At 50.5% G+C, this 25,685-nt stretch overlaps 1 protein-coding gene across 5 annotated transcripts in view; it reads right to left on the bottom strand.

The window, feature by feature from the left end:
* kiaa0825 (KIAA0825 ortholog) overlaps positions 1 to 25,685 on the bottom strand; it is an 86,486-nt gene that overhangs the window by 57,415 nt on the left and 3,386 nt on the right. For all 5 annotated transcript variants that reach the window (XR_003786961.3, XR_005898169.2, XM_029162638.3 and 2 more), the window contains exons 3-15: positions 19,782 to 19,950; positions 19,500 to 19,664; positions 19,182 to 19,355; positions 18,744 to 19,068; positions 10,457 to 10,624; positions 9,563 to 9,648; positions 9,144 to 9,389; positions 6,690 to 6,967; positions 5,950 to 6,100; positions 4,138 to 4,328; positions 2,912 to 3,118; positions 2,685 to 2,783; positions 1,007 to 1,146 (exon numbers count right to left, since the gene is read on the bottom strand). Coding sequence is in view for 3 of the 5 variants with exons in the window: in XM_029162638.3 (XP_029018471.1) it covers positions 1,007 to 1,146; positions 2,685 to 2,783; positions 2,912 to 3,118; positions 4,138 to 4,328; positions 5,950 to 6,100; positions 6,690 to 6,967; positions 9,144 to 9,389; positions 9,563 to 9,648; positions 10,457 to 10,624; positions 18,744 to 19,068; positions 19,182 to 19,355; positions 19,500 to 19,664; positions 19,782 to 19,950 (2,399 nt within the window). In the remaining 2 variants the exon portion in view is untranslated. The remainder of the gene's footprint in view (positions 1 to 1,006; positions 1,147 to 2,684; positions 2,784 to 2,911; positions 3,119 to 4,137; positions 4,329 to 5,949; positions 6,101 to 6,689; positions 6,968 to 9,143; positions 9,390 to 9,562; positions 9,649 to 10,456; positions 10,625 to 18,743; positions 19,069 to 19,181; positions 19,356 to 19,499; positions 19,665 to 19,781; positions 19,951 to 25,685) is intronic.

The following is a 25,685-nucleotide window of genomic DNA, read 5'->3' as shown; positions in this document are numbered from 1 at the left end:
AGCATCTGAAGACTCGGGGAAAACAGATGATGGCACATCTACTGCTGCGGCAGAATGTAATATTTCCAACGTGTCTGGGTTTCCGCCTCCGTTTCTCTTCCTCGTCTTATTTCCCCTCACTGTCCGTCTCCAAGGGAGCCAAAACGGAAACCTGTTAATCTTCCAGACCTCGTGAGCCGGTCGGAAAGGCCCTCGCTTGGAATCAGTGAACCTGGAAGCAGACTGAGTGATGATAATTAAACTGATGTGCGCGTGTGCGCAATCTGACTAGCAGACATTGTTAAACGTAAAGGGGGTTCAGTTGAAATAAGTGCATTTTCACATTGCCACTGAGAAATAGCGGCGGGGGGGGAGCGCGGTTGAGGGGGTGTAGGTGCTCAGCCAAGCCGCTCCTCCGGTCCGCTTCGCGGTTAATTAGGCCGTCACCGTGATAACGCGCCGGAGTCAGCGCTTCCGCCCTTGATTTACAGCAACATGCAGGGATAAGCATTGCGGGGCCCCTGAGCCAGACTCGGGCCGGGCGAGCGAACGAGACAGTGAGAGTTGTTATTAATGAGGTCGCTATAATGTGAATTAATGTGCGAGTGCACAACACTCTTTAAAGGTTAGACTGTTGCTGGTGCGGAGGAGAGAAGAAAGAAGGGAAAATCTTTAAAGGTCAGCCCGTGTGCTCCGTCTGGGCCTGTTGAGTGTTTATTACTGCGCTCTATTGATTTAGTGATGATGATGACCAAGGTGAAAATGATGATGATGGCAAAGATGCTGATGATAAGTTCATAAAATGGATAGAGCTCATTTAAGGTCTGTAGAACTTGCTTAGAGCACTAATTTGGACTCTGGTAAACATCGTCCCACACGTGGCCCCTGCAGAACTGACTCTGAAGTCTAGGACTATAAAAAAAGGGCAATATTAAACAATTCAATTAGGTGACTGTCATGTGTTCCCCATCTGGGCTAAGATCCTGCACTGCACCACCCACCAACGTGCGCTAAACAGGACACTTACGAGAGTTTTCCAGGAGTGCTCTGGGCAGGTGACAGTCTCCGTGCAGCAGCATTCGCAGCAGCAGCTTGGGATGGAGTCCCGGGTCAGAGGTCAGCAGCCTCAGCTGACACCGGAAGGCCGCGCAGCCCGCGGGGCCGTCTCTGGGAGCGGAGAGAGGGGAAAAACAGCGCTGACAGTTCTGCAGTGTCAGGTGAGTGCGCGGACAGCAGCCCATTTAGCAAGAGACGGGGACGAGCAGCGGAGACGGGAGTCACATTCGCCCTAAGTGACAGCCTGCGAGGAAATAGTGTCTGCGCCACGACTTCCTCCGGTGTCACTCACTCCTCATACGGGCTTAGTCTGCAAATGCCTTCACTCTCCTGCCTCCTTACAGTGCGTACCGGGAAGGAATTAGCTCTAATCTTGGCCGGCTAAAAGCAAATTAACATTTGGGAGGCAGCCAAATACATGAATATACAGCAGTACCCCCCTCCTACATCTTTTGTATAACCAAGAGGCTGCAGCCAGCTGTGGGTAATGAGCCGTATCCTTGGACCGCGTGCGTGTTTGTGCGCACCCTCCGCTGCCCGTGCCTGAGCCTGTGTGCGTCTGCAAGTGTGGGAGCGCGCCGACTGCACGTTACTTTATACATCTCAATAAAATCTAATGGAGGGGACGGACAGAGTTTGTCTGGGGAAGCGAGGGAGGCAGGAGGCTGAACAGGGGGCAGAAATTAAGCATTCTATTTGAGCCAGAGAGCCGGCGCGGCGTGCACCCCGCTGCTTGACGGAGGAAAACTGCGCCTCGATCTGACAGCACAATTTATGATGTCACTGGAACTGCAAATCCAGAAGAAATCCTATTTTAACTGCTCTGATAAATCTACTTGGCTATAGCGCGGGGTCAGCTTACAGAACAAGACACACACACACACACACACACACACACACACACACACACACACACACACACACACACACAAGCAGGAAGAAAAGTGTACAAACATGACTTCAGATGCTTTTTTATGGCTTGTAATGGTGAATGATTTATGTGTGTGTGCTTTGTGATATTATTATTGTTTTATTTAATAACCATAACAATGGGCTTCATCTTAATAAGCTGGGGAAATACTTTGGCCGCGGAGGAGAAGCCCTGGATGAGAACCAGTGGCTCTGGCTCACACCCTAACCACCGGCAGGGCCCTGGAGCCCTCGCACGCCGTGCAGGAGGTGGGAGCAGAAAGGCAAACGAATTTCATCTCCCCAATACTTAAGGGGCGGGAGATTGGAGGTTAGTTTGATTTGTGCCCCGTCAGCGCGCAATGACATCACCTCTGGCTGTGAAGGAGATGAGAGGACGGAGGGCGGAGGCGGGGGGGCTGAGGGCAGGAAGTGATTGACTGCCCGGTAACTGGACACACATGCACGCCGGCTCTAGCACAGCTACTACTACTTACGCGCCATCAAACGTAAGCATAAACAAAATCAGCATCAGAGGAAACAGGGCTTTTTTTCTTTCTTTCCCAACGTGCACCTGCATTACATTATGACTCTGAGCCCGGAGCGTCGCGTCCGTCTGGGTGCATACGCGACCGTGGCTCACAGATGGCCCCCTGTACAGTGGGCACTACGACCATGCACTGTGATGTCCTGAGCACATGTGTCACTCATACGACTGTGTGAAGGTGCGTTTTACATACGCGATGGCCTGCTCAGTGAAGAGGTCAGGGTCGACGACGTTCAGCCAGTGTGATACAGGGACGTCAGGCTCGTGTGGAGCAGGATTCAGTACAAACATCCTAGACAAATTGGGACAAAACTTGAGAGATTCTCATCTGCACCTGTGTAAATGAGGGTGAGACACTGTCTGATCACAGTATGAAACTTTGCTGTAGTGTAGTGCATAACACAAACATAAAGTACTAACCTATACAGCAAAGACAGGGGGGCCGTGCCAATGACGAGGACCGTCAGGAGCTGCTCGCACAAGCAGTGGATCTGATACGTCCAGTCCGTTTTGCCCGTTATTATAACAGCGGCCGACGAACCGCTGGGGCGGATCAAGGCCTCGGGACTTTCACACAGACTCCACACGAGCTGCTCCACATACAGCAGCACCAAGGTGATGTCACATCTAGGAGACGCAGAGGAAAAGGTGAAGAAAGGATGAGAAATGAGGGAGTATGTGAGAAGATAGAGAGAGAGAGAGAGAGAGAGAGAGAGAGAGAGAGAGAGAGAGAGAGAGAGAGAGAGAGAGAGACGCTAAAGACAGTAAACATCTCTGTCCACCATCGCGTCACGTCACAGCGGTGTCATCGCACGCTTAGATAACAGGGCCTCCCGGTGATTTTATCACTGGAAAGTTAAAGGTACTGCTGGCTTTGGATTTCACCATAAAAGTCAGTGCTTTTAGGTTTAAGCAGCCATAAATCTGCCTCCTCAATAGGCTGTGGAGAGCAACCCATCATGTCCCATCTCCTCATCCTCGCCTCCCCGTGGCCCGGATCATTATTGGACGCGCAGAGGGACGAACGGGTAGCATGTGAGCCCATGTGAGCGCTTCAGCACACGCGCGGGGAACTCGGAGGAACCATCTGCCGGGGCGACTTTACGGCATCGCCGGGCAACATAAAGCAGGCTCCGCTCTGACATCATGCGGAGCCGCACGTGTGCGCCGCGCTTCATCCTCGTCGCTCTTTCATCCTCGCGCCGTGAGTCCGTTTTACCTGTTTACTGTCATCGCTTGGCAAAAAAAAAAAAAAAAAAAAAAAAAGGCCTGAACCTTCAAAGAGTTTGTGTGCGAGTTAGATGCGAAAACTAACCCCACAATCAGAGCTGAGTGGAGTGGAACCAGCTTTTCACCAACAGTGAGAACAAACGCGCGGGCCTCTGTTGACCTTGTTACTAAAGCAGCTTTTAATATCACTCAGGAGTGAGTTTACCTTCTTAATTGAGAGCTGCAGATGTTCCATTTTAATGTTTCCTACGCACGGCAACCACCTCTCGGTGGTTGAAGTTGTTTTCCTCGAGTGTTTTTTCAAGGTCCGGACTAGACGGTGAACCTCTGTGCATTAAGACAACATGTGCGCTGCAGCCAAAGAACCTCTCCAGTCATCACCGTCATTCTTTCTTGTCGTTCGCACCATGAAGTACCTGATCTGCATGTGTCTGTTGTACGAAGGACGAGCCCTGGCGTATCTCTGCACCAGCAGCCGCAGCGTCTCCGACAGCACCTGACCGAGCACCTCCCGGGCCGACTGCGCTGGAAGGATCGCCCACAGGTCGCTGCGAAGCCCGCACAGGAAGTAGAACCACATCTGCAGCGAGAAGGAGCAGCGCTCGCCCTGGATGTGGGGGGGGGGGTGAAGAGATGAAGATATCGTGTCATGGACATTGACAGTGAAAAGAAAAAAGAAAAAACACAGCGAAGAGGAGACAAAAACCATGAAAGAGTAAGAGAGAGTGAAAACATGAAGGAGGAGAAAGGGGGAAACAGAGACAGGTCTGTCAACAGCAGGATGTCTCAGCGGTCACGCCACCTGCACTCTGCACCTGGGTTTCTTCCCCCACTGGGATTTTAGGCTGCTTTAAAGCCCTGAACTGAACACATCACAACCGGCACACACGGCCGCGCACACGCACGCGCGCAAGGCCGAGAAAGAGAGAGAAGCCGCAGGAAAGGGGAACTTTTCCCGTACTGGGAGTGAGAAAGACGAGGGGGAAGGCAGAAGTCAACTGATCAGAGACGCGGGCCTGTTCACGCCCTCATATCGGTGCCGTCTTCAACTTTATTCTTCATTCTCATTCATCTCGACGTTTTATTCTCCCCTTTCTCCCCGTCTCTCCTCCCCCGCAGCGAGTCATTCAGGGTTGGCTGCTTTACGAGAAGCACGGCGTCTGCAGTTTGCTGGCCAGCCTTTGCCTGTGGACCTAAACCAAGAACGGTCACAGTGTGGATGGAAGGTTTCACATGCTCATTTAGGTGAAACTCTACTTAACCGGTATGTACCGGTACCATGATGGCAAAAACAAAGACTACTTATGGGAAAAATAGGACTTTGGATTGAATGAACTCGTGAAATTTACCACTTGGCGCTGAGAGATGTGCATGTAAAATCATCCATCCATCCATCCATTTTCTTAACCGCTTACTCCCTAGTGCGGGGTCACGGGGGTGCACGGGGGTCCCAGCTGGCTACGGGCGAGAGGCAGGGTACACCCTGGACGGGTCGCCAGTCCATCGCAGGGCAACACATAGACAAACAACCATCCACTCACACACTCACACCTACGGGCAATGGAGAGAGGCCAATCAACCTAATGCACGTCTTTGGACTGTGGGAGGAAGCCGGAGAACCCGGAGAGAACCCACGCAAACACGGGGAGAACGTGCAAACTCCACACACACTGTACGGTAAAGTATGGACATACGCATCCATACGTGCATTCATGTGCACCGATGCACACAGCCTTAAACAAAAGCGCACACCTGCACACGGCAGGTCTGACTGACACCAGTGACCCAGAGAGGAGGCAGGAACAAAGGCAGGAAAGAGGCAGAAGTTCGGTGAAGTACGAAAGCGCAGGAGGGTTTAGACTGGGCTGAGGGCACGGAGGCAGGGCGTTCCAGGGGCCCTCTGCTGCTTCTAGTCCCAGCGTAGACTGAACTTCAGACGGCTGAATCCCTGGAGCCCCCGGGGCGGCGCGGAAGCCACAGATGTTCTCAGGGAGCTCAGAGCAGACGGCTCGGTTAGAGGGAGTTAAAGGTGCATTGTGGGAAAAGAAGACGCGAGAAAGCCCCAGAGTGATTCCTCGAGTTCTCAGAGTTAACACACTAAAAGACGCGGCATTGGAGTTCGGACTTCTTCCAACGGCAGACACCCAACGTACTGTACAGTACATGTGCTGTGTGTTAATGTTTAGCATGACGTGACTAGTGTCGCAGTGGAGCATTCACAGCGTTACCTCGTAGAAGGGTTTGGGGTCAGCCCAGTGGTGACTCTCTGCGTCCTGGAGAATGCACGTCAAACAGACCTGGACGCAGTAGCTGGTGAGCTGCTCTTTCAGCGCCACAGCCGTGTCTTGGTACTTCTGGACAGGCAGCAGCGTCAGAGGCCTGGGCACGGACGGAGGAAGCGCACCTTAGAGTTAATCAGAAGATCTTATACTGTCTATGCAGAACTGAGCACAAACGAGGCAAAATCTGCTGCAACAAACGTCGACTGATTCATTCTCAACGTTCTGCAGCCTTTAAACCCGCCGGCCTTGATACTTTCCAGACGCAGGCAGGAGTTTAACTGTGCTGGGAGCTTAAATGCAGGGTGACCGAATGGCATAGGGGCAGGGACGTGCTTTATGAGGCGCGAGGGCGCAGTGCAGGTGGAGGGTGCACGCGGCCAGAGGTTGGGCCACCGGGGCACAGAGGGCACCGGGCGCGCCTTTAAAGGAGATCTGCAGAGAACCGAGGTCAAGAGGGAGGTCTGGGGCATAAAAGCTCACCAGATGTACACACAAAATGAGCGCCGTTACCACCTGTCAGTCATTTCGAATCTTTTTTTTTCAACTTTCGTTTCTCTATTTTTACCTCAAACCTTTTTCTTCCTTCACAACTATTAGATATTTTATAGATTTTTACAACGATCGATGAGTATTAAAAGGGAAGAATGAATCCAGGGTACTTGAATGTCTAGGTTCTCTCCGCTTACACTTTAGCGGCGCTGGTGTTTGAGTCCTTCAGCCTGGCGTGGTAGTGCTCCAGCCGTTGGTGCGCATACAGACAAGAGGACAGCAGCGCCGGCAGGTTCCTCAGCGGCGCGGAGGACGGCACCTCCAGGGCCCTCTCCTGCAGACGGCCCAGCATGGCGAACGCCGCCCTGCCGCACGCCTCCACGAAGCTCGACTGCACCTCGGCGAGGCCGCCGCCCCCGCAGGCCGCCGCCAGGGGCAGCAGGGCGTCCAGCTGGGCCAGGACCGACCCACAGAACTGGAGGGAGACAGCGGGCAGATGAGACGATGATCTCCACACCAGAGGGAGACCGTGTCCGTAAAAGGGAAAGCGAGGGATTCTGTGCAAACCAACTGTGGAAAAAAGCAAACTAATACACGAAGGTCACATAAAGTCTGCAGCCGAACGTGCATAACTGGTATCGGGTCAAACAGATTCATCCACACATAGAATGGTACTTTAGACGTCTTTAAGCCACACTCAAACACAAACGTTACAGCCCGCAGATAGAGGGAGGAAATAAAAGGTCAGGCAAAGGTGAGAGAGGGCCGAGTCAGACCTACTTATTCTACAAAGTGCCAGAGCTGCAAGCTGGGCCTAAGTAATTTATCCACATTTGTCCTAGAGCGAGGCCTTCGGGGACAGGGCCGCCTGCACCTTTGCTTCTCCAGGGGCCGGGACTCTGCCTGATCAAGCCACTTTGGCTTCACGCGCCTCCTAACGGCACCGAGAGGCGCGTGCGAGTTTAAATGTGAATTTATGCAGCTATGCGTGTGAGTTACGAGTCAGGTGGATTCGTAAAACAAAGCACATTTCTCATTTTCCCTCAGGCTACTAAGCAAGGTCACACTGAGGGGAAATAATATATATAACATAAACTCTATCCTGCTTTAATCAATCAGTCAATCCCAGCATCTATTCCTTGCTGCTCGGGTCACACACTCAATTACTTGATGTACTGTACGGGCAGACTGGGGGGTTCGACAATATGTCAGATCAGGACTCCGGCATGTGTACACAATTGACAATCTCACAATCTCTTTACACAGTTTTCTCCATAAAAGCTTCCTTTGGGGTTAAAAGGCCCGGGAACAATGGGCACTCGGACAATTAAGTCAATAATCTGACTGCATGTAGTAATTAGGAGCTTAGCTTTGAGACAGAGAGAGACGGAGGCAGGCGTCACGAGAGTGATGGAGAGACCCCGTAGGAGCATCACACGCACGCACGCACGCACTAAGCAACTACAACACAACAACAACAACTACAGCCGGAGTGGAAGAAGAGTGGAGAGGAACCCGGCAAAGACTGGAGACAGAGGAGGCACTGCTGTTGCTATAAAAGGACAGCCGTCATCAAGGTGTAAACGGGCCCCGCTCAAAACGAGCACAGTCCACTCTCAGGTTCCGACGGGAGGGTGAGCTCCAGCTCCTGAGCGTGGCGCGTTTGGCATTCGCCGCACACCCGAGCGCCACGGCGAGAACACGGGCGCGTGAAGTCCTCTGATGGATGAACAGTATCATCACAGCCTGCGTATGTATGGTAATAGAGACAGCAGAGTGGGCTCGCGTGAAAAAAGTCGGGATTGAGGTACGAACGTATGAATATAAATGTGTTAAATATTGATCCATCATAATGTCTTTGAACCGGCCATATTTCATGCTTTGGACTTGTATAGTAATTTTCTCTCTCGCTCAAACGCTGGAGCATGTATCAAAAAAATGAGGGGGGGGGGGGGTATATATAAATAAATAAATAAATAAATAAATATATATACAGTGATATCTTATGATCTTGTCTTGTCTTGCGAATGTGTCTGGCTCGGTGTTATTCAATGCAAATGCATGCATGTATAACCTTTGGGCTGAAAGGCTCTCATCTTTGAAGCGTTGACCTACACATAAATACGTTGTACAGGTCCTGAGCGCAGACAAATTCTGACACTCGTTAGCAATAAGGAACGCTGACAGGGTGGAAGGGCGGGGTGTGGAGGAGGGAGGGGGGTGAGGTCTGAACAGTTTGCAGAGCTTAGATTCGGAGGGGAACTATTTAGTTTAAGGTAGTTTATGAAGCAGCGGGAGGAACGGCCGGATTCTTTCATGTTAAGTGGGAACATTCAGCAGAGCTGCACCCAAAGCCTGGTCTCAGGTCAGATCCTGGTCTTCCTCCAGAGAGCAGCCAATCTCCGGTGTCTCCTTCGCCTCTCCTGCCATTTCCCAGGCCCTCCTCATTCATCTCTTCTTCCACACTATCCCCTCTCTATCCTGCCCTCTGCCCTCCTTCCCTTCTTTACATGTCCTAAACCTTCTACCATTGCTGTCCTTCTGTCTCTCTATTGACCACTGGACACACACCGCATCTTAAAGCGCTGGTTTATTTTATCGTCCGTAGAATGTGTACGGACAGACGTCGTATATATATGAGAGTACGCTACCTTAGCTATCATTTTGGGAGTCTCCCGCTCGGAGACGGCGTAAAAGGAGTCCTCTCTGAGTCGGGGGCTGGAAGCGCGTCCGGCCGTCGGGCTCAGGGCGATGGATGCGCGTCCCGCCGAGTGCGAGTCCTCTTCCTGCTGCAGGCTCTTGGCACAAACATCATCCAGCACCACTTTAACACAGTGCTGCATGTGCGGGGCGAGACCCCGGAACGCTGACCTCCAGTCGAACTCCACAGCGTGGGCCTGGAAAGACGAGGTGAGACAGCAGCCAGTTAATGGCAGAATGTGTTATTTCACGCTTGTGTCTCTGCGATGATAGAACTTGATAATAAGGCTGAGTCGCACACGGCTGTTTTAGGACGATACAAACGTTGACACGGGGTCAAGCAGAGGAAGCTGGACGTGCAGCGACTCACCTCTGGAGTGCGGGGAAGTGTTTCCGCAGCGGACGTCTTGGGACCTGTCATCCCATCAGAATGCGCTCTGCGCTTTTTCAAGATGCCTGCACGACAATTAACACATGTTCATGCGCACATCAATGACTGCCGTGGCTGCTGGAGGGACCTGTGAATATCACTGATAAGACGCTTTCATGCGATCCTTCGATTCGAGTCGAGCCCAGGCTTCAGCCTCGGCAACGTGCCGAGCGGCTCCACGAGGGCAGAGCGCGTGGATTTGTGGGGCGCGTGCAGGAAGATGAGTGAAGACAAGTGTACAGGATGTTGGGTCGGGCTGCAATTAAAAAGCGTGAACATCAAGGCCACAGACTCCTAATCAGAAGGCGAAGAGTGAGACCCCAGGCAAGGCAATTTAGGCGAACAAGACCGCACGGAATGGAAGAAAGAGGGAGCAGCAGGCGCATCACTTTTTGACCTTTAAGCCCATCTGATGAATTTCTGGTAATTAAGCCGTTTGATTGCCTGGAATTAATGATTTGGATAACTGCCCTTTAAAGGCTGTTTACCTCTCTGTAAATTGAGCCTTTCTGCAAGTCTTGTTTTTGTAAATGTAACCTTTATGGAAATTACTCTATGCACCAAAAGCTTTCATTTAACATCTCTGCAGCGGCGGTTTGAAGGGGAAGAGCGGAGAAAAAAGCAGATAGTAAAGGTTTATGTAACGGCCAAGATAGTTCGCAGCTAAAGTAACACGTTTCTTCAGGACCAACAGGAACGACGTGTTTATGTGAGCGCCAGCCGCTGGTGCCCGCGGGAGCAGCGTTTTGGAGATTCCGAGGCTGGTTGTTTTCCGTTCATTTCAAATTAAAAGTTCAATTCAAATCCACGTATGGAAGCGAGACGCGCTGGTACCTTTTACACAGGGCGCGTCCCCTGTGCAGTCGATGGAGTTCACGTTGGTGACCAGCTCCTTCACGTGGCTCTCCAGCCCCAGCAGGGTGCAGGCCAGCTGGGTCAACGCCTTCAGCTGGTGGGAGGTCAAACTGAAGCTCCTGTTACTCGCGGGCGGCTCCACCGGCGCTGAGGGCAGAGAAGAAGAAAGGCAGTGAATATGCTCGGGAGGCTTTTACTGACAGAGCGAAGAGAGAGAGAGAGAATTGCACGGTTTACAGTTCAGTAAAGGAATAAACAATTTCATGAAAATAGGATTTCAACCCGACCTACATGCACTCACCAGAAAACACCCCCCCCCCCCCTAAAGTCTAGCCTTGCACGACACCTCTTATAAATATCGACCCATTCATGTTTTCCCAATACACAGCAAACACAAAGAGGCAGTGGAAAAAAAAATATGCAAAACTTTGCTCCCTGAGAAGTCGCACACGCACATCCTTCCCTCTCTCGGCACAAAACTTTTTTCCCCCCCTAACCCGCCAATGACCCCCTCGGCAAATATGGATTTCCCATTTCGGAGGCTGCCAAAGCCATCACCCGGGGGATGTTCCGCATTAAGCTGGAGAATGGGCGGCTGGGAGATGCGTTGCCATACGCGCAGACACATGCACAAATACTTTTGTGTGTCCGCTTAAATGAACTCCTCCACTGCGGCGGCATTTGGGAATGGATGAGCTCAGTATTAGCCTTAACTCTGAAAAGCACCGAGATGATTGAGCGTCGAGAGGAGGAAGAAAGAAGACGGGGGCCCTTTTCCAATAATTGTAACATTATTGCTTCTGGACCCTAATGTAATTTTGCCATATTGTTAAACAAAATCTGACAATATGACAACACACCGTCCCCGGGGACGGGCTGGTTTAATCATGCATGAGGCTTGACTCGCTGCGTGTGCAGGCACTCGCGCATGTTTACACGGGTGTTTGTGGGGGGGGATTTCACACACACACACACACACATACACACACACACACACACACACACGCACGCACGCTCATGATGCAGGTCATTATGAATAACTTGATTTGTCGACGCTTTCACACACATTTGCACATGTCAGTCTTGCCGGGATAATTGCCGCGCTCCACAACCAGACCGCGTGGTCACCGCGGAATAAATTCTGACCCGAAGTCTGTTTGCGCGCGCACGCGTGTGTTCACGCATGTATGGAATTGCGTGCGCGTGGCGGTGTAGTCGCTGGCCGTGTGTTGGCGCCTGCGTGCGTGCGTGTGTGTGTGTGTGTAATTAAGCGCCATGCCTCCACCGCTCCTCTGTAATGGGGTCCGGTGGGAGCCCGCTGGAGAGGCTGCCTCCCGCTGCATGTGTACATGCGTGACCCGGCTGACTCCCACGCGCGGCCCCCGCCCCCCCCGTCTCGCGCGCACCACCGCCGATAATGACCATTTTTGATGTCGCCGGCACAGCTCTCCGTGCCTAAACGCGGGCGCAGACTCCGGCTGTCAGCAACTCGAGACAAACAGTCGGGTGAGACAAGGACGAATTTAAGGGAGAGCTATTGGATGCATGAAGAGGTCCAGCCCGCCCCGCCTCCGTTCCCCCTTCATCCGAGCATATTGTAGCGGCCATTAACCCCCTACGTCATCTGGAGCACCGGCTCGTCTACACATCACCTCTATCTCTCCTTCCTCGCTATTCATTCTATTTATTCCCTCCACCTGTGACCCTATGACTGGTTTAGCTGCTCACTAAGTCACACTCTAAGTAGTCACACATGACCTTGATGTTTAGTAGCGTTCCCCCTCAGCCTCTCATCGAGCTCTGCCGTCCCGGCTATATAGGTATTTATAGTCGCCTCCCAAGCCTAATAGCCTTACAGCCATAGCAGTCTAGTACACAGCCATCTAAACCTCATTATACCTTTGTCACAACAGTGAGGCCAAATGGAGGCTCTCATAGTCAGTTGATGGAGAGGGTGTGCTTAAAAGCACCCAGGTGTGTCATATAGCATAGTGCATAGCTTGTCTCATTGAGTGGAAGGAGGAAGGGCACCGGCAGACAGAAGAGTTCAACCAAAGGTCAGCGCAGTGAGAATCAATGAGGGGGGGGCTGGCGAGGGGAAGGGGGGGCCAAATGATATGAGCGCCTCCGCGTGACATCACGCCGCACAAAATCGATGGGCGGCCGGATTCCTTATTGATAAGCGCCGCCCAGTCTGAGGCCGGAGCCGTGGAAAGTGATAGTGCGCCCGACTCGGCGGGGACTGCAGTGGCCGGCCGCGGCTTGTAGCTTTTAACAGCGACAACAATGTAACAAAAGGGGAGCGAGAAGGGGGAAAAAAAAACACAAGCGGAGCAGGTATTTTTGGCGAGCCATCAGTCTTCTCCTTGTCTGTCTCTCCTGTGGGTTTCACAATCAGCTCCGCAGCATACTTTCCTTTCTCTCTCTCTCTCTCTCTCCCTCACACACACTGCTCCTGACTGGCAGGGGGGGGGGGGGAGTGGAGGCAGGATGCGATCCAGGGGAAAGAAAAGGGTGGTGGTTAGGGATGAAAACATGGGGAAGTGAGGGAGGGAATCAGAGGGAGGGGCGGGATAAGGGAATTCCCTCAGCAGTTGTTATTGATTCCGGTGTTTACGGGCGAATAGTTTAGTGCCGTTTACAAAACAGAACAGATGCAGCCAGTGAGCAAAAAGGTAAACAATTGCTGTGTGGCGGGCTGCCAAATCCCCAGTCTGATGTATTAAACTCACGGTGAAGAGCATCTCCCCTTTGGCTGCACTTATTGCCACTTCATTTCCTCTTCGCTCACAGACACACACTCCGCCGTTCTCGCCTTCTCTCCCTTTTCCTCTCTCGTTCTCTGTCATTCGCTCATTTATCTGCAGGGAGGAAGAAGGAAAAAAAAAAAAAACGGAGAAGGACGCGGGGCTTTTTTGGCGTCTGGCTACTTTGCGTCCTTCTCTGACCCAGGAGGCCCGGTTCCCCCTAACAGAGCCATTAGTAGGGGGAATTGCATGTGTCTGACATGGCCGAAAACCAATTATTAGACACTTTCTACCAAATGATGCCCAAGTCTTTGGGGAATGGTCAATCATGCAATAATTTAGCCGCTGATTTAATTTCTCTCCAGCACAGCATCGCTTCCCCTCTTATCCTCCGTCCCTCATTTTCCTCTCGTTCCCTCGTTCCGTTTGTCTGTAGTGTGGATCAGACCGTCGGAGGGGTTGAGGGGCTGCGTCGCAGGCCGCTTTACACAGTTGCGGCGGCGCTGACTGACTGGTCTCCGCTCTCAGAGCGAGCGAGCGAGCATAATATGTGATGATGAGTCCTGCGCGTATTGTGCTGCACAACACCCTCAGCAGGTTACGGATGCATTTGGTTTTACTGTAAATGTAAAAGGTGTCTATATGTATATTAAATATGAAAATAAACTGTGAATTTCTGTGTGTACTTTCCTAGAGGTAAAGGACCCTTTGACATATTTACACAGTATGGGTCTAATGTACAAGAAGACTTTATAGTATTTATATTAGCTATAGTATTTACAAATATGAATACAAAGATAATATGTGCTGATATAAAGGAAACTCGACTAATAACAGCAGCTGCATCACACGTCTGTGGTGCAATAAACAGCCCTTCCTTGTCCAGTGGTACAGAATAAAACACAGGCATGCATGATGCTCCAAGGACTGTGAAATTGACAGCCATAAATAATACATGGAGATGTTTATAGGCACTGGTTTTACTGGTGTGATGTTACCACAGTAAAGCCATCAATCCAGAATTCCCGCCCTGGTCAAGGACAAGCAATCAAGCCACACTCTGACTTTAGTCTATTCCGTTGATGAGAGGAAGGAATTTCTATGTTTGCTGAGGTCAGATGTTCATTAAGACTCCACACTGTTAGGCTGATAGGATGTCATTCTACTGTAGAACACATTCCCAGAGGCTACGTTCAAAACATATCAGAGCTGACACAGAGGGATGATCTTTTTAGTTCCAATCATTCTTACTCTTGTTGTGAACGGCCATTAGCGTCGATGCAGTCAGTCGAGTCAACGAACGCCAGTCATTTTCAGACTTGCTTTTAGGCCTGTAGGGTCACTCTTTAGTCATCAGACCTGTACAGCCACCAAACCCGCTGACTGAAGTATCACAATGACCTGATGCACCATATCCATGCATGTGTGCAGCTCCATTTACTGTTTCACTCTCATCAAACTCACCCTACAGAATGAGAGGTGATACAACGGCCGTCGAGTGGTGGAGTTTCTGTGAGTTTCGGTGACTTTTCCCTGCGTTCGTGCCACAGCAGGGTGGAGTGGGAGCCTCAGGGCCGCGTCCGTGGACGTGCAGCGTGTGCATTGGCGTGGACGGATGTGCCGTGGCGGGCCGCCCGCTAGGACCCGTGACAGCCGGGGTCCCCTCCGTCAGTCGCGGCCCACTGCTCTCACAGACAGCCTTATTATGGGAGGCCTCCTGCTGAGGTCCCCAGTTCGCTGTGTGACATGTGCACACACACACCAGCCACCTACACTCTGGTGTCGTGCGGCCGGTTTCCCCGAGTGCCGTTCAACCGGGCCACATAGGCCACCCCCCCTTCACAGAAAGAGGAGAGCAGCCATGTTTGATATCTCAATTAGGCTCTCCTATCTAGAGGAAATGCAGCTGCCATCGAGGCATTTTGTTGCCATTTGTTTAGACTTTCCGTCCTCGTGCCTTTGTTTCTCGCACCGTGCGGGGAATGCTGCAGTGACAGAGTGATGGGGGGTTAAGATTCCTCCGGCTTCCTCTGTGCACTTGAACTGTGCAGCCTGGTTGGAGAACACGGAGGGAAGTATTGTCTTGATGGGAGCGTTTCATTAAAACCCACTTGTTTAGTGCCCTTGTTCCCATTATTGTTTTCAAGCCTTTGGCGAATCGCGCTCGCTGCTCATCACAAAGTGCTGGCTGCTCTCAATAAGCCAGCCATTTTTGTCTGCGCTTCCTCAATAGAAATGTTCATATCCTTGAGCTTTTCAAGTGTGCCACACAAAGGCCATTGTGACCGCTCGCGGGATTGGGGGGTGGATAAATGGCAAGTATAATACGCATCCTCAAGGGCCACGAAACATATTCTTTTCTGCGATTTCACTGGAGCCATGATGAACATTAAGATTAGTAAACAACCACACGCTCTGTGTGGTAAGTTCTTTAAACAAGGGCTCGTTGTCAACAGGGACAGAAAGGCAGCAAAATAAAGAAAAAGCATCGTCCACGTGCACGCGGAGACCCACACAGACACCTCCCACCACCACCACCACCACCACCACCCAGCCAATAACTACATGGCAGCATGCAGGTGCACGTCCCTGGCTGACAGTGTGTATAAACTCAGGCAGAGATATGATCTAGTGAGGAGCTGCTCTTATTAAATATTAACAAACGCCATTCCCAAGTAGCCTCAATCCCCACAAGCACCTCCAATGCCAGTCAGAGCCTTAGCCTCGCTATCGCACGTCACTACAGAACTCCACTCCCCACTGAATAGGCTGCCGTGCTTTCTCTGAGAAAGAGTTCAAAGAGGCAGAAAGGGTGAGGGGGGGTTGAGTGCAGCGGGGGTGAATGTGCTTACTATACATGTTCTAACTCAATCCGTTTTTATCTATAGGGAGCTGCCGACGGAGTCATGTGGGGAAATTAGTGGAAGAGGAATTTAAAGCAGGCCTATCACAATGTTGCAAAGTGTTTGAACAGAATTTCATAACCTCGGCTTCACCCCAGCGGTCGATTGTTGGGGAATAACGCGTGCATGCGCGGGGAAAAGCTGTTTGATGTGCTGCAACAACATAGATCGCTCATGTTACTGTATGCGCATGCAAATGGGTGACGCCATACGGAAATTTAATGATCCGGGTTTTCGGTTGTTGTTTTTTTTTGACGGGAGGAATTAAATGACTCTTGATGACACAATTTTCCGAGTACGCTCGCAATTATAGAGCGCTCGCACGCGTCTCCGAGGCGAACGGGGCAGATGTGCTCATGACAGGTGTTCAAAGGTGAATGAAACGGCAAATGCACGCGCTGGGCTTGTGTGAGCTGCGAACACGCGAATGTAGGAGAAAAAGTTGGAAAAATAAAAACGGGTTCCTCAGTGGGTGCATCGTTTAGCACTGTGCTATTGCAAGAGTTAGGCATGAAGGTTTAGAGAGAAATGGTGGGATAGTTGCTATATAAATATGAAATTAATAATATTAAAATACTATAACCAGGACTAATGTCCATTCATTTTGTATAATCACAACATATACTTACATGCACAGAAACTGTATAATATCTGCTTTATTTGGCTAAAACTAGCCAAATATCTAGCCACACACACACACACACACACACACACACACACACACACACACACACACACACACACACACACACACACACACACACACACACACCTGCAGACTCAGTGAGGTGTGTCAGTAAGGTCTAAAGCCTGTATTGTTCCTGACCAGCCAACCTGTCTAGCAAACTCCCCAGTCTCACTGCTCACCCCATTACACTCGGAAAAACTACAGGAAAATGGAAAAAGACAAGAAATGAAACAGAGAGAGGGAGAAGTGGACGCAGGAGAGAGGAAGTAAAGAAAGGAAGGGAAGGGGAAAAAAAGGGGGGCTGAGATCCTTCACATCTGTCTGGGTACAATGCTAGAGCCTGCCTTTGAGTCGGTGGGGTTAAAAGAGGAGGCAGGTCTCTCCGTGAACGCTGTTAAACGGTTCAGTGGTTTGACAGTGGCTGATGCTACCGACAGCGCTGCTCCCCCGGGAACCCGCGCACACTCCCAGGCTTGGCTCTTATCAAAATACTGTATATCTCTGGCTGTCTCTACTACAGAAATAAACAATAACCCAGCAGGGAAGGAGGGGGAGATTTAAGGAGTCACTGGGTGCTAATGAAAATAGAATTGCATTTTTTTTCCACTGCTATAATTGTTTTGACAATTATGGGTGTAGCATACAGTATAGACAGTAAAGTGTGAAAGCAGATTATGTATTAATGTGCAGGCTTTGGCTCTTCAGGAGCCACGGGCGTTTGGGTGGTGGATTGTGGGTCGCTGAGCTTTTTTTATGTTTGGTTTTTTATTTTGGGAGGGCGGCTTAAAAAAATGAAATGAACAACACAAAATTGTAATCCCACTTGTAGCCCTTAAAGCTGTTGCAGCTGATAGTAGAACACACACACGCACATGCGCGCGCACGTCTAAGCAGCACAGTCAAAACTGCTCCATTTTACCATCATTACACAGCACGGGTCCCCCGCTCCCTTTGGAGCCGTGTTCTGCCTCCGGTGCTACATTTGACGGTTTGTTGAGCGGCACGTAGGTGTGTAGCCTCCGCCGCGTTACGTGATCAAACAGCCCAACTGACGCGTGGCCAATTATCCTGGCTGCCTCCTCTCATCTCACGTTTAAGGAGAGGGAAAGTAAAAAAAAAAAAAAACAGAGGGGGAGACGGGGAAAAAGAAAGGAAAAAAAAAAGGGGGGGAGAGAGACGGAGAGAGGGAGGGGAGAAACAGAAGCGAGGCTGCTGGCGTGTTTATCGAAGAATGGTAGATGTAAAAGCACTCTTCCCCCCGTCCCGCGGGGAGCCTGACATGTGCACAATTTTTGAAAAAGTAAACAATGGCTCACAGAGTTTACATTTTTTCCACTGCGTGCCTTTACCCCCAGCAAGCGGCGACGCGAATGAGACAATACGGGAGCAATTAGGCATCAGAAGTCTGTTCTGACTGCTCCACAGCAGTGACACGTCCTGCATTAGTGAGGAGGACGTCATCATAATGTTTCCTGTTATGCTCCTCCCCCTCTAACCCCATGCTGTTCTCATACTGTAGCTGCACATATACAGGTTCTTACAGCTTGCTCTAAAATAAGAGGAAAGTTACAGATCTGTTTGTACTGTGAGTGCTACTGCTCTTACCTTGTAATATTAATGAGTTGGACTAGACCTCTCTTGGGATCATAACTCATCACAGTCATAGATAAAGTAAATGGGAAACAGTTGAGAAGTCATTTCTAAACGAGCCTTGGCCCTTTTTGCTGGTAACAAGAAGGAAAGTACAGTGGAAATGCCACTTGCAGAGCCTTGGCACTAGCTCCAATAACTGCACGCAATGCTAAAGACAATGGGCCCCAATAGGCAAGATGGCAGACACCAAAGACAAAGAACAACATGGAGGCACATCTACAGTAGATGAACTTTAAAAAAGCAGAATGAACAGAAGGATTAAATCTCAGTCTCACCCACAGCTGCTCGGGACCGGGCCGAGTACTTTTTGATCTTGCTGCTGACTGTGGTGTTGTCCCTCAGGGCCGCCTCACGCTCCCTCTCCACCAGAGAGGTCAGCTCTCGGGCCACGGTGCTGAGGTAGGCGGCGTTGAGGAAACCCAGCACGGTGTGGGATTCGGCCAGCCTGGTGAGGACGTGGAGCTCCTCCGCGATGGCTTGGGACAGGGCTGGGACCACTGCGCCAAAAGCCAGTGCCAGTCTGTCAAATCCAGTCTCAGCACCCGGGCTGCAGCTCAGTGCTGAGTGAATGAGAGCCTGCACAGACTTGCTCCTGAGGCTCTGAATGGATAAAACACAGCAACAGATCATTGTAAATATACTTCTGTATCAAACTATTACTTTTTTTAAATTCATGTGATCATTAAAGATTGAATTTGATTGTTTTTCCACACCTGGTAATATGTGAGCGCTTCAGACTCTGTGTAAAGAAATAATAGCTGTTGCAGACATTGAACTCGTTCAGAAATGGACAAAGAGGAAATATTTTTATCAGGGCTGCAGGAAGACAGCCGGTCCAGCAGGTGGCGACGCAGCTGAACACGCACATTATCCCAGGCCTCCAGGACCTAAAGGAATTAATGAAATATGAAATGAGTGTGGGTATGTGTTGCTAAGCTAGCTTTCGTTTCAGCTGCTTGCTTTAAATGAACCAACTCAGCTTAAATACCAATACTGTAGGATGCTGTGCTCAATCAAAAATAGCCCATTACCTCTAATGAAGAATCATCTTTGGCTGCATGCACTGAAGTCTGCTGAGGATGAAGAGGAGAGGATGAGGAGCAAGGAAAGCAGACGCCACACTGGACAGATACATCCACAAGGAGCTGAAGTGTTGCCTGCTCCTTCCCCTCCTCCTCTGATCTCAGATAGTGTTGCTGAATACAGAAGAGGAACGCAGATATTAGTGATCAACAAACCTGAAACTGAAGTATATTTAAAAACCAATGTTATAAATGTAGCATCACTCGTGTTGCAAACACGTGGTACGGTACCAAAGCTCTGAGGAAGTCCATGAGCTCCTGGTGTCCAGTGGTCACAGGTCTGACACTGGCGTGAGCCCTGACGTTGAACAAGTGGAAGAAGTCCGACGGGCTGAGTGGACGCTCCCCCGTGTGGACATCTCCCAGTTTGGCCTGCAGCTCCTTCAGCTGCTGTTCAATGCTGAATGTGAGGCAGACACATACAGTAGAGTAGGGGTTAGTCAGGGGGGTCACAGGCGTAAACCCAGCAAGATCAATGACAACAAAGCACTTGAACCAAATCTGCTGCAAATTAAAAGGAGTTTCCATGTTAAAAGGTAGATTTGACACAGCGAGAACTACTGAGTGCCTAAATGCTCCACAGTCATTTGAACACACGCTACGTGAATGATACTAAAAACCCTCCCTTAGAATTCCTACAAATACACATAACACATAATACACGGTGCATCGTGTTTGGCTTCCCCTCACTTTCATTCAGAGTCTGCGTCGTGAGGAGACAGATACAGGAGCATCAACAGTAATGAACACAGACATCGCTATATCAAGTGTGTGAGTGTGTGCTCAGCATCTGGTGTGAAGTGGCGTTACAGGCATCAGCAGGCATCTGAGACACATGCTTCTCGCTGTCTCACGTCTTACTCCTTCCCTTGATGCGCGCACACGCACACACACACACACAGATCTTTTGATTTTAACAGACTGCATCAGCTATTCCGTCTCGCCTTTAATATGATAGATTAGAAATGACATCTTTGGGCTCGACATGTTCAGTCATTTCCATGCAAATCAATGCGTGTGTGTGTGTGTGTGTGTGTGTGTGTGTGTGTGTGTGTGTGTGTGCCTATATATTTGCATAATTAAACATGTTAGCTGTTGTAAACAGTGCTATTGTATGCATGTGCAAAAACTGCATGTGTGTGTCTGTGTGACATAGTGCATTTAGTAGTAAGGCTGAGGTCAATGAGAATATTTCATAATGTTTGGTTTTATAGGACCAGAGCTTCATCAAGTATTTAAATTAGTAACGAGCGGAAAACGAAACGGACCCATCGTCGCCGTGAGCGCGTAGGTGCGAGCCGGCGCACGCGAAAGCGAGCCGGGGCGATAGCTTCCCCCTCAGACTGCTCTTCCTCCACCACAGGTCTATAAAGTGCCTCCTGCTTGCTCCTGGGCCATGAACACATCCAGATGTCTTTCAATGGCAACACATTAAATTACCGTTCAATCTGACACACTTTCATTTCAGAGGGGGGGAGAACACGAGGGGATAAAACGTTATAGACGCGGTGCCAAGCGTCGTCCTCTAGACCGCTGCTGCTGCTCGTCTTCCTCGTCTTCCTCACCCTCCCCTCGCTTCCTGTGGCGGCGCCCAGATGATGCATCTTACTTTAATCTCTTGACACCGACTTGCTGACTGACAGAAACCCGACCATAAAGTGGGTAATTTATGTGCGTTTGGACTGATTTAATGCCACGCCATGCTTTACACGGCACCGCGGCACCATTAACCCATTTATTAGCAGGCATTAGAGGCGCTTTGGCCGCGTGCTGCGTGTCACCGTGCCTCCGCGCTCACCTGGTACCCACTAGTGCCAGATTGTGTGATTGTAGCGAGTCTTAACTGTGCTAGCCTAAAGCTCACAGGCTGTAAAACAAAGCCCAAACATCACCAGCATGGTTCTGGATAGCTGCTGGCGCTGTTTGCCAAATGAACAGGCACAGCTTTGACAAAGAGACTGTCTTCGGTAGAAACGTCGTCGAAATGTTATAAATAAATAGAGAAAATGAAGAATAAAAAAAATCGACGGATGAAAACTATGTTTCCGGTGACATCTCCCTGTAGATGAAGCGGCAGCATGGTGTGCGTCTTTATAGTGCGTCATAAATATAGATGTTTGTTCTGGGCTTCACCCCGGGACTTCGCACACACACAGCAGGTCTGAAATGAGCCTCCATCTGTGGCTCACTTTTCACCCACTCGCTGAAGTTCGTTAAAGACGCAGAATGGCCCGTCGGGCCGCGTCGTCGGGTGGAGCGCCTCCTCGGACGTCCGCCTTCAGCTCGCGGCGGCGCCTGGACTCTGGACGCACGCCCACGTGGGCGCACGGGGCGAGACAGCGAGGGGGGCGGCTTTGAGGCGGTGCCGCTGTCTGGGCCCACTCCCTGTCACGTTCCTCTCACCTTCACTGAAGGAAACAATGAGCTCTAATGGCCACAGCTACAGCCTGTGCTCCTTCAGAGGCGTCTCCGGGCCCCGCCGCCGCCACTCTTCTCTCCCCCACTCCCCCCTTTTCATTTTCTCCTCCTCAAAACTCTTCCTCTGGTAATTTTCTTTTCTTTACTCTCGCCTTTCAATTACGCCTCCTTAGAGCCTTGTGCTGTAAGTTATAAAGTCAATGTCGATGGTCTGTGTCAAGGAGTCCATCCGGCTCTCCACGATGCTGCGACCTTTTGCCCGCCGGTGTAAGAGCTACCTGCAGCCTAATCAACTTGGCGGGATTAGCTCCCAACCTGATGACTTCCACCGCCAGCGGCTCAGACGGCGGAGGAAGCCGACAGGAGGAGAATTGGAGGAGAGGAAAGTAGAAATGGGTGGAAAACAGAGGAGCCACGGTAAATAAAACCATTCAGCTTTATGTGGCGGGACGACAATGGGCGAACCCGTAATGACAAAACTCGCACAGGAGGACTCCACAAAAGACTGAGAATGAGAAAAGAGGAAATTTGAAGGAGAGGATTCTTTAGGCCTCTTGACAAACATGTCAATCATCTTCATCTTACCCTGCCACACACACACACACACACACACACACACGCACACACACACGCACGCGCACACACACACACACACACACACACACACACACACACACACACACACACACACACACACACACACACACACACACACACACACACGCTTACTGCTGAAATGAAATCTAATTGTTTTCCACACCGGTCTAGCTAGACAGTTGACACCACAGCCGTGCCCCCCCCACACCCCCCTCCCTCCTCAACCTTCATCACCGCTGAGGGAGAACCGGAGCAAGCGGAGGTCTTTTATTAGATATGATGGCACATTTCACAGCTCCCTTACTTACAGAAACCCAATCCCGCGATTAGTCAGCGCTTTGACGTTATCTTAAGTTCCTTGTCAGAATTAATTTAGTGTGGGTGGGCTGCTGTGGGGCTGTCTGTCTGTTGCGCTTCACTCGGCTACAGGAGGGGGGGGGGTGAGTGAGCAACGGGGGCAGGAAGCTCCCTTTCAAATAAGCCCCAGCTTCAGTCAGTGCCAAAGCAGCCGCCTGAGAACTAAATATCTCCTCCATCAAAGGCCCCATTCTGTGGGAGGAAAGCGAGTGAATGGGCTGGAGTGAGCAGACTGAAAGCAGATCCCGTCCTGGCCCAGCCTGTCGCCCACTCAGTGGCTTCAGCCCCTTTAGCCGCCCGGCCCGGCCGCTGACACCAGAGAGCCGCTACAGCCGACACACTGCCTGAACACGCGTGTCACCCGCAGCTGAACAGCGAGCACTGCGCCTCAGTGTTTTTGCTCAATGGACGGGAACCCGGCCGGACACGCTCCGGGCCGCGGGGCCGACTTTAGGCCCCGCCCACCGGGGGCGCCGCCGCGCTCCCAGAATCGCATTTAAAAACCGCCGATGCCGCGCACTGATGGAGATTGGCAGGCGACCAGTGGGGGCCATTTGCCGCGCCGGCGTCGGCCCGCGCTGACACTTCATTAGGGGTCTCTTCCTGGTGGCCCGCCACCCCCCGCCCGGCCCTGCAGCGCGCCACTGTCCCATCTGATGAAAACTAATGGATTACAGCGTTTCAATTTGGGGGCCGCCGGCTCCGTTGTCAGCCTATCTTAATCTCATTCAATTAGGGGGGCAGCTCTTTGGCAAATCTCTGACATCTGAGAAGCGAGAGCAGGCCAGTCACTTTGACCCATAAACAGGCTGGAGTCCTTCACGGGTGCGGGCGGCTTCCCTTTCCCCCGCGCTCCTTCCTGTAATTTGTCCCAGACACCGATAAGTCATTTACGCAGCGGGCGGGTGAGCGCTAGGTGTGCTCCTGTTAAGGTGTGTCTGCGTTGCAGCCCACCCTGGTCGAGGGGAGGCCCGGCGGGATCTCATTTGCCTGGATGTGTCCCAACAGTGAAAGGGATGCCCTGAAATACTCTGGGGGAAGTTAGCTAAAGCCTGCCAGAGATACTGACCAGTGGTTCCCCACGGCGAGAGGAGGATTGCCTTATTTTTAGCCCCATTCTCCATTATCTGGGCGCTTTGTTCTCATAATGGTTATCCTTCTCCCATCTGTAGGAACACAAAATAACCCTTTAATGCTTAGAAAGCAGAAAAATGGCCCGGCCTTCGGTAATAAGCCTTGAATTACCTACCCAAGGGGTTTCGTTTCAAGATGTGGAATCTTCAATTATTATGTTCCCATTTAGAAGGAGGAAGGAAAGAAAGAGAAGGAAGGGGAGGGACACGGAGAGAGACAGAGTGAGGAAGGGATGAGTCCCAGACACTAATGGTGCCAGAGTGAGGCTTTGTTCACTTGCTACATTTAGCCTGTCCTTCATCATCTGCCCTCAGCCTCACAACGCCACAAACGATAAAAGACCTGAAATATAGATTTCTCTTTTTCTTCTCTTATCCCCATGTCTCTCTCTTTATCAATCTATTTGTGCTCGCCAACTGTACCTGTCTGCCATTATTGACACAGGTCTGTCATTTTCGCCGATGGGGAACAGAAAGAAAAAAAATCTAATTTAAGATTTTCTTTCACAATACACTGGGACAGTATTATTTTCCTGGTAATTAATAAATTAAATCAGCATGAATGAGTCTTGCCTCGGCATCATCACTACAGACTACAGTATTTTCTTACACCAGTGAGGTGTTGATTTATTATATGAGCATAGACTGTGCTGCTGTTTGAGGCGTCATTCCTTTTTACGTGTATTTATATATTTCTGTTGCAGTATTCAGTGTAATAATGCAATATATTTGCTTAGAATCACGAACTGCAGCCTTCGAAATAACCACACCAACATTATTTGTGAGGATCAGATGTTTGTGCAGTACGGTAATATTACTGTATGTGATCTCATAAACAGGAGAGTGTGTGTGTGTGTGTGTGTGTGTGTGTGTGTGTGTGTGTGTGTGTGTGTGTGTGTGTGTGTGTGTGTGTCTGTATAGAAACCTTCCCTACACCTATATGTCCACTGTAAGTGCTGTTAAGCGTGGCATTAGTTGGGAGGCGGGTTCATCCATCGCAGGGCCACATACACAGACACACACTCACACATTCACACCTATGGGCGAGAGCGGAGCCGAAGTACGTGTCTGCTGAAAGCGCCGATGCGTTTTTCAGGCAGCCTCTACTGTTCAAAGCCTGACACAGGTGAGATCAGGCTTTTCTCCTAAATCCCATCATTTTACATGAACCGTACAGGATTTATGCAGCTCTGAGTGATGTTTTCCCTCCGTCAGAGGCTCTGCCTCCGTTTCTCCTGATTCTGCTCACAATCAGCATAAAAAGGACGCGGGTTTGTTTTCTCACCTCCTTCCCGCTCGTAATCCTCGCACCGAACGGAAAACAACTTCATAACGCACGCGAAAAGTGTGCGAGAAGTAATAAAATACATCAACACAAACATGAAACATTAATTGTGTTTTGTCAGAGACTCTGTTTAACGTTTACTCCACTGTCTCAGTGTTGTGTTCTCATATTAAATTGTGCATTATGTTGCATTCTGCTTGCTGCCAATCACCTGACGACCTCCGACAGAAATGTTTATGCCACATCACAAACCACCGTCGCAGATTCTCTCTCCGTCAGCTGGGACGGTGCTCCATTTGATTCTGGCTTTGATGTCACGGAGCTCAGAATGAAGGGTCGATGCGC

This window comes from Betta splendens, chromosome 9, assembly GCF_900634795.4.
Source record: "Betta splendens chromosome 9, fBetSpl5.4, whole genome shotgun sequence".
NCBI lineage: Eukaryota > Metazoa > Chordata > Actinopteri > Anabantiformes > Osphronemidae > Betta > Betta splendens.
The sequence above is the reverse complement of the archived record's forward strand: the minus strand, read 5'-3'. Positions and strand labels throughout refer to the sequence as shown.